The sequence below is a fragment of the Prinia subflava genome, chromosome 10, assembly GCF_021018805.1.
Source record: "Prinia subflava isolate CZ2003 ecotype Zambia chromosome 10, Cam_Psub_1.2, whole genome shotgun sequence".
In the NCBI taxonomy this organism is placed as follows: Eukaryota; Metazoa; Chordata; class Aves; order Passeriformes; family Cisticolidae; genus Prinia; species Prinia subflava.
Genome location: NC_086256.1, coordinates 3,260,571 through 3,273,469, shown reverse-complemented (window position 1 = coordinate 3,273,469; position 12,899 = coordinate 3,260,571). Strand labels below are relative to the sequence as shown.

The window sequence follows — 12,899 nt, the reverse complement described above, 5'->3', positions numbered from 1 at the left end:
CTCATCCCTGGCTGATTTTCAGATGTGGAGAAGAAAGGATGCTCAGTTTTTAACAGAACAGGACAGTATCATCAGCTGATCACAGAATCACAGAATAGTTTGGGTTGGAAGAGACCTTTAAAGGTCATCCAGTCCACCCCCCTGCAATGATGAGTGTGCGTTGCTTCAGCTTCACTCAGTCCAGTTACTGCTAGCCTTTGATTTGGGGAAGAAAAATACTTTCTGGAGCAGTGTGCTGGAAAAGGTTGCTGACCCCTTGTCTGTAGCAATCATGGCAAGGAAACCAAATGCCTCGTGCCATGGACAGCTGCCTTTTCTGTACTCTGCAATCCAGCCTGAACTCCCAACAGATTTCTCATTTCTTCTAGGATTTATTCTCTTTTCAATGCTCATTGGATATCTCTGTATCTCTTAAGTGATTTTTTTTTTGACATGGGCTATCTGTAAGGTTACTGAAAGTCTCTCTCTGTATTTTAATGCAGTTTTACTCTCTGTTGTAGCATCTCAACCTTCTACTGGCTTACAGTAGTGAAAGACTTTTTCTAAAGGTCTCTTGTTTTTTATGAGCCCCTGTCCAGGGTAATTTCCCAAATTCAGTCCAGATTAGGTAAAATGTAAGCATATTTCTGAGGTACAGGGGTTTTTTCTTTTAATAGTAAACCACACATCAGATTAAGCAGATAAAAGATATTCTCAAATCAAAACTCGCAGCAGGGATTTCCCTCATTAACCTCAGGTAGGCACTGGAGCATGGCAAAGAATATATTTGAAAGATGAGGTAGAATGAAAAGGAAAAAGGAAAAAGGGGAAAGGAAAAGGGGAAAAGGAAAAAGGGGAAAGGAAAAAGGAAAAGGGGGAAATGAAAAAGGGGAAAGGAAAAAGGAAAGGAAAAAGGGAAAGGAAGGGAAGGGAAGGGAAGGGAAGGGAAGGGAAGGGAAGGGAAGGGAAGGGAAGGGAAGGGAAGGGAAGGGAAGGGAAGGGAAGGGAAGGGAAGGGAAGGGAAGGGAAGGGAAGGGAAGGGAAGGGAAGGGAAGGGAAGGGAAGGGAAGGGAAGGGAAGGGAAGGGAAGGGAAGGGAAGGGAAGGGAAGGGAAGGGAAGGGAAGGGAAGGGAAGGGAAGGGAAGGGAAGGGAAGGGAAGGGAAGGGAAGGGAAGGTGCGGGAAGGGAAGGGAAGGGAAGGGAAGGGAAGGGAAGGGAAGGGAAGGAAAGGGAAGGAAAGGGAAGGAAAGGAAAGGAAAGGAAAGGAAAGGAAAGGAAAGGAAAGGAAAGGAAAGGAAAGGAAAGGAAAGGAAAGGAAAGGAAAGGAAAGGAAAGGAAAGGAAAGGAAAGGAAAGGAAAGGAAAGGAAAGGAAAGGAAAGGAAAGGAAAGGAAAGGAAAGGAAAGGAAAGGAAAGGAAAGGAAAAATAGATGAAGAAGAGTGAAATATTGGAAATAGTTCTGCTTTCTTGATGGAGTAACCCTAAAGCAAAGTATAGGCAGAAGTTGGTTTTATGATAATCTCAGCCAGGTACCCCAGAAATGCTGAAACTGCCCAAAGTGGGGAAATGAACAGAGAGACGTGTGTGGATTAATTAGATCAAAAAAATGTTTTGACAGCATAAGTGAACATATGGAATGAATTGAGAGAACCTGATCCAGTTCCCCATGTGTAAATGATGCCTTAGCCATAGCTCATAAAGCAAATACAGATGCAAAAAAAAAAAGGAAAAAAAAAGGAAAAAAAGACCCTTTCCTATCCCCTCCCCCCAGTAAAGCCCAGTCTGTTGCCAGATGGCAAATAAAAGTTTGAACTTGGTGACTAAATGTGAGGAAAGCTGAATGTTCATCATGGATGTGGAAAGAAATCAGCCAAATAAATCTGAATTTTGCACCTTGGAGGAAGTGGTGCAGTTCAGCCTAATACTGTGTGGAGTGCCCAGCCTGGGCTGGGTCTTCAGTGTCTCTGTTTTACCCTCTCTGCTCTAAATCAGACTCGTGGAATGGTTTGGGCAGGGACAACTCCCACTCTCCCATTTCCAGGGATCCAGGGCAGCCCCAGCTTCTCTGCACACCCCATGCCAGGGTCTCAGCACCCTCACAGGGAGGGATTGCTTTGTGTCCAGCTCAGTTTTTGGTGTCTGTGTCCGTGTGGAATCACATGCCTGCCCTGCCTGCCCCAAAGGCTTTGCCCCTGAAGCTGAGGGTGAAAGCAGTGGGACAGCTGCTGCAAGCAGAGGGTGAGGAGGGAGCCAGAGAAGCAAAGCAGTGTATTGCAGGTTATGCAGAGGAGCATTCCCTGGATTAGTTCCCATCCCCAGGAAGGATGAGTAGGGAGAGGGTTGGTTGGGCAGTGCCCTGCATCAGGAGCTGGTGGAGGAATTTGCTCTCCTGTTTTCCATTTGAGCTTGTGTTCTGTTAAACACAGCTGCCTGTCAGCATGACATTTCCAAGCTTAAAAACTGTATTAAATCAATATATTTTCATGTGGTTTCAACGGACAGACCTTCTTAGTCTATTTTCACAGCAATGCTGGGTGTGGTTAAGTTTATTCCACCTCAGAAGGGGGGAGGGAGCTGTGCTCCAGTTGGTGCTGGAGTCAGGAGCCCATCCCAGCGATGGCATCAGCACCACGGCCTGGGCTGGGAGCTTCACTCAAGGCACTGAAGGGAGCAGTCCCTTCATGGAGAAGCTGCATAGGCTCATGTCAGGGCAAGAGCAGCTAAACCCTGCCCCAGACTGCTTGGGTGGTGCCCACAGACCTGATTCATGGCACCCAGTGCCAGCAGTCTGTGAGGCTGAAACAGGAGCTGAGCACTTGGGCTCTTTCCATTGCCCAGGGAAGCTGAAACCCCTGCTAAGCCATCAGGTTTGTGTCCAAGCAGCTTTGGGCACAAAGAGGTGCCAGCAGCAGAGCCCTCACAAAGCAAACTGCTTCATTAGTTGCTAGTCAGAGGCAACTTGGGGAAGTGCAGACTCAAATCAACAACTAACCAACCTATATTTAGTAGCAGAGTGGCTGGAGCTTAGACCCAAACATAGTTTCCAGCTGATAGATGATGTGGCAATCAGAGCTGACCCTTGTCCCATTCTAAATTTGGGCTGCGGAATAAGTAATTAATATCACGGCTGGCATGGCAAGGCCCTTCCAGCAGCTGCCCTGCCACTGCTGCTCCTCTTGGGGCTGTGCCTGTGGCTGCCCAGCCTGGCTGGGCTCTGGGACACCAAACTGGGGGACCACAGCTTGCCTGGCACTGTGGAGATACTGAGGGAGAGGCAGAGTTGGTGCTCTGGAGGCAGAAGGGATCCTGTGGCTTTACCTTGTCTCCGCTGCTGTGAGAGCTCTTTACATCTGTTCTGGTGCTAAGGAGTGAAAAGCTGCTCCGGTGGAGCAGGACAGGCTGTGTGATCCATCCTTCAGTGGGATGGGGAAGCTGCAGGAGGGCTGGGGCTCCGTGTGGCACCCACAGTGCAAAACTGGGACACACCTTGAGAGTGCAAACTCTGTGCCCCAGCCAACAAACTGGGGAAATGCAGAGCCCACTGCAGAGAGAGGCAATTGAAAATTAGAAGAGTAAATTACACATCCCAGATAACTCCAGGAATCTCTTTAAACTTTGTGGAATCTGATTCAGAAATCCACCTTGTCTTGATACTCAGGATCCATCCTGTTGCCCTCTGTCAACTCCAGCTGGATGGTTGAAGAGTAGAACAATGTTTGCCTTCTTTTGAGCTGCCTCAGTGTAACAAGAAATGTATAAAATACTCCTCTAAGAAGGGCCACTGCTGTTACTGAACATATGGACAGAGAGATTCCAGTGACTTTTCCTGGAAGACAGACTCAAGTCCTGAGCTGGTGTCCTGCTTGCCATCCTTCCATCCTCTTCTCCCTCCTCCTCTGCATCTCATGTGCACAGACAGACAGAAACTCTTCCTCTTTTTGTCTCTCTCTCTCTGAGATTTGGTACAGACACAGAAATCGATGTTGGATCAGAGCAAAAGGAAAATACAAACTCGTGTGAAATTTTCCACCTTTTCACTAAATGAATCAAAGCCAAATTTTCACACTTTGGTCTTAGGTGTGAAATTTTTGCTCAGCTCTAATATTTATCCATAATGTGTTTTAAAACTTGGCTCGCTCCATCCAGAAACCCACAGAGAATTGAGTTACAGATTCTGGGCTTTGTGCACGCTGCCAAGATCTGCCCCTATAACTCAAACAAATTTAAGGGGGGGGAAAAAAACCACTAGAAAAATATTGTATATGGTCCATCACATGCTTTCTTCATGCAGTCATATGCCACTAAAAAGTAATGTTCTGCTAGGCCTGTGTTACAGAAATACGCTCATGTAACTCCTGTAAACACAGATAAGATTAACTTTGCATCTCCAAGCTGTGGAACCAAGCAAACCCTAAATAAAAGCCTTGAAGGAAATAGCACCCTTGCTTAAAAATCTTATAAAAGTTTAAAAGTATTTCTTCAACATGAGCATTTCAAGAAATCTATTTATGCCCCTCAAATCCAAATATAGCTGTCACTGGACTTCTTAAAATGATGCTAAAGACATCTGTTAGCTGAGTTTGTGTGTGTGGAATGGAGATGAGTGAGAGAGAGGTTCTTCACTGCTGCAGAACAATTACAATTATTACACAGAACATTATTTGTGTTGTTTTTTGTGAGGATCAGAAGTGTAAGGAAAGTCAGTTTGATAGTTTGAGGGTTAACACCTGCTGAATCCTGAAATCAGGACGGATCTGGGGGGAAGAATGTCCCGACCTTTCAGCCTGTTGTGAATGGGGCAACTTTTACATTATTTTCTTCCTGCTGCTGGATCTGTGACACAAAACCTGAACAGAAACCCTGGAGAGGTGAGACTGGCCTGAGTGTGAGCATCAGATCCCAGTTTGGTGCTTGGCTGCTCCATGTGCAGACACGTGTTTTCAGCCACTGAAATGGCACAGGAGAACTTGAAATGATTTGTGGTTGTTTCGTTGTTAATAACTACCTTAGGTAAAAGTCCAAGCATTTCTTGGGATTACCAAAATGACTGAGTGGTGAGAACACAGCTGGGAAGTTGCATTTGTGCTCGGATGCCTTATCCATTTAACTTTGGATACAATTTTTAAGGTCTCAAAATAAAGAAAAAGCCCAACTGGGCTTTTTAAAATCCCATTAATTTTCAGTAATACTCAACCTCATCACTCCTTGAGTCACAGCTGAAAGTCAGACCTGGGGACTATTCTAGGTTGGACTTGACAATCTCCAGGGTCTCTTCAGCCTCGCTGAGTCTGTGATCCTGTTCCCAGGTGGGCTTCACTGGCCTCCCTGTGCAGTCCCAAGGGACATGGGCTCCTCTGGTGGGATGTGCTGGGTTTTGTGAGGATCCCAAGGACAGGGAATGTCCCTGGGTGTCCCAGCCTGAAGCTATTCTCTATGTGCACATCCTGTGGCTCCTGTGCCAGGCTGGGCTTCTCCTGGTGCCCACACAGGGTTAAAAACCTTTTCCTTCCCATAACTGAAAAGACAACAGTTGAAATCTCCAGCGTTTAGATGCTGGGTCAAAGTTGGCCTTCTCTAGGAGGTGAGGTTTTCCCTGGGTTCCAGTAGGGTTTCCCTTGGAGATCACAGCCTGCCGAGGCTGCCCTGGATTCCTCAGCTGGGTGAGTGTTGGATCCCCTGCCCCAGATGATGCTGGAGAGTGGAATTCAGCCACAGGACCATTTGAGTGGCTGCTGATCTTCCCAGCAGCAAAATGGGACCTTGTCCTGAGATCTTGGTGGGCCTTGGGGAGTTTGGTTCCCTGTCCCCTCTCAGGCAGGGATAACCCCTCTGGGCTGGCTCTCTTCGTGGAGAGCAGAGTGTTTACTGGCTTGTATCTGTCTCAGCGTTGACACTCCAACAAAAGGTTAGAAATCATGAATGCATCCCTTTATTTCTGCTCCACAGTGCCTCTCTTTTTTTACTGTGTAAACCCTTCACTTGCCTCTTGCCCAGCCTTTAGAAATTATGATCAAATGCGAACTTTCAGGGTTTATTTATAGCGTAGCCTTTATGGAAAGAGAGAAAAGAAATGATTAAAAAGCAATTTTACAAAATATTTTGTTTTAAGAGAGAATTCATTGTGTTTTAAATCACTGTATTCATTGTGCTGTCTAGACTGGCAAACAAAGAAGATAGAGCGTCATTCAAATTAAGATTGTGAAATCCTTGGTGACTGGAATTATGGATTTGGATGTCAACCCTCAAACAAACTATTTCTGAACGGCAGTATTATCAGTTTGCTATATTTAAGGCTTTGTTGGAGACAGAGCAGTGCACAAGGTTGATCCGATTCAGTAATGCAATTCTAATGTTCCTTTGTTTCCCATTTCATTATAAATTCATATTTTCAATGTTCTGTTCCTCTTTGTCCCCAGAAAATTGTTGAAAAGACTCTCCTCTGGGAGTAAAGTTTTTTTGTTCAAGCTAACAATGACCAAACTGACTTTAAAACACAGAAAAACACACAACTAAAATGCGAATTGAGAGAGGGAATTAATTTGGGATATTTTGAGCAGCACAGAATGGGTGAGTTGTTGAAAATTGCTGGGTGTGTGGTTTCTTTGCCATGTTATTCTATAGAACCATGGTGGTTGCTGTGAGACTTTAATGCTGTGGATTCTCAAAGATCTGTGTATTTCCAGTAGATTTTTAAAAACCAAAGTCTTTTAGCTGATAAACTTGGGAATCTTCCTCTTGTGGAAGCTCAGTGTGGATGATGGGGGTGATGAGGATGATGGGAAGCAGCAGTTTCTGGAAGCTGTAAGAGTAAAGCAGAGCACGAGTGTGTGGAGCACCCACAGCAGGGGCAGAACAAACCCTGGGAATGGTGCTGTGTCCCAGTCCTGAGTGTGCACAGAGAGGGGAATGCAAAGTCTGGCCCTCCCTTTTGCTTCTGTTGCACCTGTGATAAAAAATGGATTTGCCTGTTTAGACACTTCAGATGTTATGAGTTTATTTTTGTGCAGTGTCTCCAGGGCAATTCAAAAGGAGGTGTAAAGCAGGGAGCAGAAAGGAAGGTGACTCTTCCCTTAGTGAGAGAGTGTTTCAGGGGGCTTTGTTTTCCCTAAGGCACAATGGAAATGCAGTGGCCATTGTACCAGAGGGAATTGGCTTTTATTTGAGGCTTTTTTTCTTTTTTTTCTGAGTATTCATTCATTTTTTGGATAGTCTGTAAATCCAGCTGGCCGTGTAAGGGAGTTGTAAGAGACTGACTATTGTAAACAGGAACAATGCTTGAGCATTGTCAGTGTCACCTGTTAAAGGACAGGGAATAAAATGCCCATTTCTCTTACTGGGAAGGATATCAGCCTTTCCATGGCAGCATTTTAATCTGGCTGCTCTGCGGAGTCTCAGTGCCAGCAGGCTCACATGTCCCAGGGAAAAGAACACACTATCTCCCTGCAAGTGTTATTTCAAGGGTATTTCTTGGAGAATCAAAGTACCATCAACCTCTGCACGTATGAAAGAGAACGGGCAGATGAGAGCACAGAAATATTCCCTGCTGGTGTATCAGCACCCTGAGCAGAGCTGAGTCCTGACTGACACCTGGCAGTGCCTGTGCCTTTGGCAGAGCCTGCCCTGAGCTGGTGACACTGCACTGACATTGCTCAGCCACCTCGTGAACTGCTGTGAGATCCTCTGCTGGATTAGTGGAAAGCACAGATTTCACTAGAGCAGGTATTCCAGCCTGTAAAATCATCCAAACCTGTTAACAATCCAGCTGTGGCAGCCAGATGGAAGGTTCTAGCAGCAGCACAGGCTGCCTGTTCTCCAAGGTCATCCTCATTCTTAGGCGCTGCTTTAAAACAGGTTCAGGGTCCTGCTTAGAAACTCTGAACCTTGATTTAGTCACACACTGATTCTTGAGTCCTGACCTTTAGTGTTTTTAACATTCTCCCGTGTAAAAGCTGTTGCTTTGATTCTCCTTGTGAAATCACTGAGTGTCTGCTGCCTGCACTGGATCCTGAGAGCTCAGGCCTCTTAACTTCCATGATTCTCATTCCAGTGGGATTGCTTGGGAGAATCCACAGAAAATCAGAATCTCCCAGAGATCAGGAAAGGAACCTGATTACTCATCCCTGTCCCTTCCACACGTGACTGTCCCAGAGACTCCTGCAGGGAATTCTGTGAGCTCTGACTGTATTTTGGCCAAAAGCAGAGCAGGATCAGAGTTTGCCTCTTACACCTTTGTGCTGGAATATGAGGGCAGCCATGAGCTGCAGAGCAGACCTTCAGCTTACCTTTAGCATGTGGAGCACCCTCGAGTCCTCCCTTGATGCAGGGAGCTGAGCCTTTCAGAATATGATTACAGCATCTCAAGTACAGTATCATTTTATTTGAGAACCCTCCCTCCGGGCACGCAGTGTTTAACATTTCCTTTGGTTAGAGTAAATAATAAAAGATAAGTCTGTTCCGCCTGGGACTCCCAGTGAGAGAGAGAGGAACGGATTTTGGTTACTGAGGGTCTGCAGAGCTTTGTTCTCTTGACTACTTTATAATGGGATTGAACATATTTGCTGCCATCTGGCCTGTTCAGCCGAAACAAAATACATCACTAATGTTCCGATTGGTTTTGAAACATCTTGTTCTTGTCAAAAAGTATTTTAAATCAAAACAGGGCTTTTCCAGTTGGTGTTTGTCTTTTCCTAGGAGGCCATGGCAAAAATGGGGAAAATCGGGAGAGTCGTGCAGCCCAACCACGAGCATAAAAGGTAACGCTGGCCCCGGAGTGTTCCCCTGGGAGAGCTCAAAGGAGATAAAAGTGGGCTCTGGAGATGAGCTTGGGCTGTGTCTCTTTGCAGCCGGACTGCAGTAGTGTTTAGCGTACAGATACTTTAACAATCACAGTATATTACGTTTTTAAGAGTTGTTCATACTGTATTTCTGAGGATTACTTCTATTAATTTTTAAAGCTTGATTATTTATGTTATATTTTAAGGATTATTAATATTATATTCCAAAGGATTGTTTGTATGAATTTTCAAGGGTTATCTTCTATTACATTTTATTTTAAGGGTAATTTACGTTACGTTTTAAAGGCTCCGGATGCCACGGGCGGCGGCGCGCGGGCTCCCCCTGGCGGCGGCGGGGGCGGGCCCGGCCTGAGGGGCCGTGAGGGGACGGGGGGGACACGGCGGGGGACACGGCGGGGCTCTGTGTCCTGTTCCGGGCCCCGCAGCACAGGACAGCACTGAGCGGCTGGAGCGAGTCCTTCCTCAGCCGAGGAGAGGCTGAGGGAGCTGGAAAGCGGCTCAGCCTGGAGAAAAGGGGGTTTAGAGGGGACCTTGTGGCTCTGCACAGCTCCTGACAGGAGGGGACAGCCAAGGGGGTCGGGATCTGCTCCCAGGGACAGGGACAGGAGGAGAGGGAACGGCCTCAAGTTACACCACAAGAGATTTAAATTGATTAGAGCGAAAATTTCTTCATGGAAAGGGTTGTCCAGCCCTGGCACAGCTGCCCAAGGAAGTGTTGGAGTCCCCATCGCTGGAGGGATTTAAAATCCCTGTGGATGTGGCACTTGGGGACGTGTGGCAATGGTGGCCTTGGCAGTGCTGGAGGAGCAGTTGGACTCTGTGATTTTGGAGGATTTTTCCCACCTGAATGAATTCTGTGAAGCTTCAGTGTCTCCTCACTCTCACGACAGAGAATTCCGGGAAAACTGTCTGAGAACCCAAGCTGGCTGTGGGGAAATGAAAGGTGGGATTGCAACTGGAAATCACAGTTTGGGTGGAAACTGCCCCAGCACTGCACAGGGAGCGCTCAGACCCCGGCAGCAGCTGGACCTAGCAAAGAGTCAAAGTGTCTTTAAAGCTAAGAGAAGCAAGCAAACATATATATTGCAGAGGATTTAAATCTTCAAATCTCAGGCTTTGCTGATATTGACTTTCTTACACAGATTTTATGACAAGAAATACGAAGTGTTTTTGAAGCTCGTGGAGCATCAGAGAGAGTATCGCTCCATCATGAACAGCTTGTGATCCAGAGGCATGGAATCTGGGAACAGCAGGGATAACAAATTCCCAGGCATGTGTGATGCGGGTAATTTCTTCTTACTGTACCGTCCATGTTAAAAATACATGCTTATCATTTAAAGTATGCATTTTAATTTTTAATGAGAAATAAAATGCAGTCGCTTTACTGTGAAGCACTGGGTATTTTCTGTCAATAATCCCTGCACACTAGGACAAGGAATATTCATTTGTTCCTGTCAGAGAACACAGACAACCAACTGCAGGTACCCCAGTGCCAATATTTGGACTGGCACGAGCAGCACAAGAAATAACATGATTCACTCGGATGGACTTGAGTCCTTGAGACTTTTACTCACTTAGTTTGAGAGAAACTCCTCCTTTAGTGTTGGCCTAGGCTGCAATTCCCAGTTAAATGCAAACAGAAGCCACACAATAACAAAATTACGCTTGGGTTATTTGGAAAATAATAGTTTCTGGTTGTTTTTTTTTTTAAGTTAGTAGTCAGCCCTGAAAAACATCTGGTAATTTTTTTAAAGAAACAATGCACTTCCTGCCTTGTCGTTCATGGAAAAGCAATTGTTGCCATTTCCAAAGTACCCATTGTTAGGAGAAACAGCTTTACAAGTTCAGGGATATAATTAAAGACAATGAAAGTTGATGGGAATAAAATGAAGAAACATCATAACAAAAAGAGTAAAACAAGCAAGCAAACGACATAGTGTCAGAGCTCCCAACTCAGGGGCACGATAAAATCTGTCAGCTGAAAAGACAGAGTGGGGAAAAGCAATTGGAGACCAGTGTGTTGTAACCAGTAAGTATTCATAAATTTTAATATCTCTATTTTAAGATGCAATTAGAGTGTAAAAATGAAGTCTACAGACTCCAAATGGATAGCAAAGGTACAGGTTATACAGGGACAAATGTGCAGGGTTGGCTGGCACTGCACCAGCACTTTTACCTCTTTGCAGCTCAACACAAACAGCTTCAGCAAAGTTTCCATAAACTTCCTGCTATTTATATCAATATCCTCAAACTGGCCTCGATTTCTCTGGCTGAACTGGTACCAAGACTTAGCACGAGGCGTGTAGGGAGTCTGGAAAGGGAACAAACAATCACACTGATGGTGTAAAATGTGGATGCACAGGGTTCAAGGACTCTCTGTGCCTTGTGTGAGCTTGCACGACACAGTTACAGGGATTTGTTCACATTTCCTGCACGGCCTTTTAATGCCTTTCTCCCCTTGTGATACTTGTACTTTATAGTTGCATTTTTGTTCCAAGCCAGTGTTGCTACCAGTTTTTTGTGATCCATTTTAAAACCAGAGCTGTAAGAACTCTGTATCCCAGCGGCTGAGTAATCAGCTGTGATAACACAAACACTGCTACAGGATTCTGCAGTGAGACTCTCTGACCATCCTTGTGTTACACAAGACTTAGCAAATTGTTCAGCTTGCCAAGGTCCCAAATTAAAATTTAATTTCGAAATAAGCCAAGGAGTAAAATGTTGATGCTCAAGAGTTCTAACTCTCTTCAGCTGCAGGTCGATGGCACTGCAATATTAAACTCTGCTTGTGGCATTCTTGTGAAATTCCCCTCTGAGGGCTCCACATGGAGGCCTTGGCCATGCCAGGCCCTGCTGAGTCCCTCAGCCTGTGGCAGCAGCACAGTGACAAAGCCACCCCAGTGTCCCCAGAGAGGGCTCAGTCAGGGCTTGAGGAAGTGGCCGAGGGCCCCAGCCGGGGGCAGTCAGGCCCCTGAGCTGCAGATCTGCCACCCTCACCCCTTCAGGGTGCAATTTGCTGGCACATTTTTGTCTTGCAAGTCAAAAGAAGGGAAGCAGCCACTGATCCATCAGCTGCTCCAAGAGTCCTGCTGAGAGGCCCAGGCTCACTCACATGGAGAAGACAAGAATGTGATGGTACCAAAGAAGCAAAGAGCAACTCTTTGGAAAATGCTCCGTGAGACCCACCCAGGTCAAGAGTCCTTGGAAGCAAGAGTCAGGAATGACAGCCTGTCATACAGGTAACCTGCAAACTGAATGTTCACATGAGATTGGTTATTTTGTGTTCTGATGCATTTCAGTTCCATGTGTCTCTTCAGCACTCTGAAAGGTAAAATCTCTTGAATGCAGAACCTTTCTGTGCTGTCCAAATGCCCCTACTCTGTTCAATCATGCTACAGTATCCAGAGGAACCCTTCTAAACCCTGCTGTCCCAGCCCTTGGAAAAGAAAGTATTCTGCTTGACATGGAATCCTTGTGGGAACGGGGGTTCCAGCCTTAAGACAAGGCAGAGCCAGTGTGAACTGTTTGGATTTGGCAATACCTGGGGGAAAATCCAGCTGCTTTCCATGCTGGAATCTGATTTGAAATTTTAGAGGCAAGTTAAAATCCTGCAGTTCAGATCTGGGTGTTATTTGAAGGGTCCAGCCTGACCCTCTCTAGGTCTGCATTTTAATTAACCAGGCTTTTCATCGCACACTGTGTTCTCCTCCCTGCCAGGGCAACTGCAGGACTTCTCCAGGTAGGAATTCCAGAAGCAGGTTCTGGATGCAGCAGTGGATGGTGACACTTCCACCACAGGACTGCCAGTGACTGCCTCAGAAGGTAATCACTTACTGGGACAGACTGGTTTGCCTTGCTGGGTCTCTTTCAATCCATTCATTACGTACTGCTCCCTCCATAAATGCTGGTTTATAAACACTCAGGGGTCGAGGTTGTTTCCTTATTGTGTTGCTTCTCACAAGAGGTGTGAAAAGCAACACAGTTCCACAATAAAGAACATTTTCCCTTTTTTCCCCTGTATCCAGCCCCCCAGTACAACAAGCAGCCTCTGACTGGGGCCTGGTGAGATTAGGAACTTCCATGCTGCTTTTTGTGAAAGGTTGTCCCAGAGATTCAATAAACTAC

At 45.9% G+C, this 12,899-nt stretch overlaps 1 protein-coding gene across 6 annotated transcripts in view; it reads left to right on the top strand.

The window, feature by feature from the left end:
* FGGY (FGGY carbohydrate kinase domain containing) overlaps window positions 1-10,165 on the top strand; it is a 144,784-nt gene extending 134,619 nt beyond the window's left edge. For all 6 annotated transcript variants that reach the window (XM_063406983.1, XM_063406982.1, XM_063406987.1 and 3 more), the window contains 2 exons: window positions 8,671-8,732; window positions 9,917-10,165. In XM_063406983.1, coding sequence (XP_063263053.1) covers window positions 8,671-8,732; window positions 9,917-9,998 — 144 coding nt within the window. In that variant the 3' untranslated portion in view covers window positions 9,999-10,165. The remainder of the gene's footprint in view (window positions 1-8,670; window positions 8,733-9,916) is intronic.
* The last annotated feature ends 2,734 nt before the right edge of the window (window positions 10,166-12,899 follow it).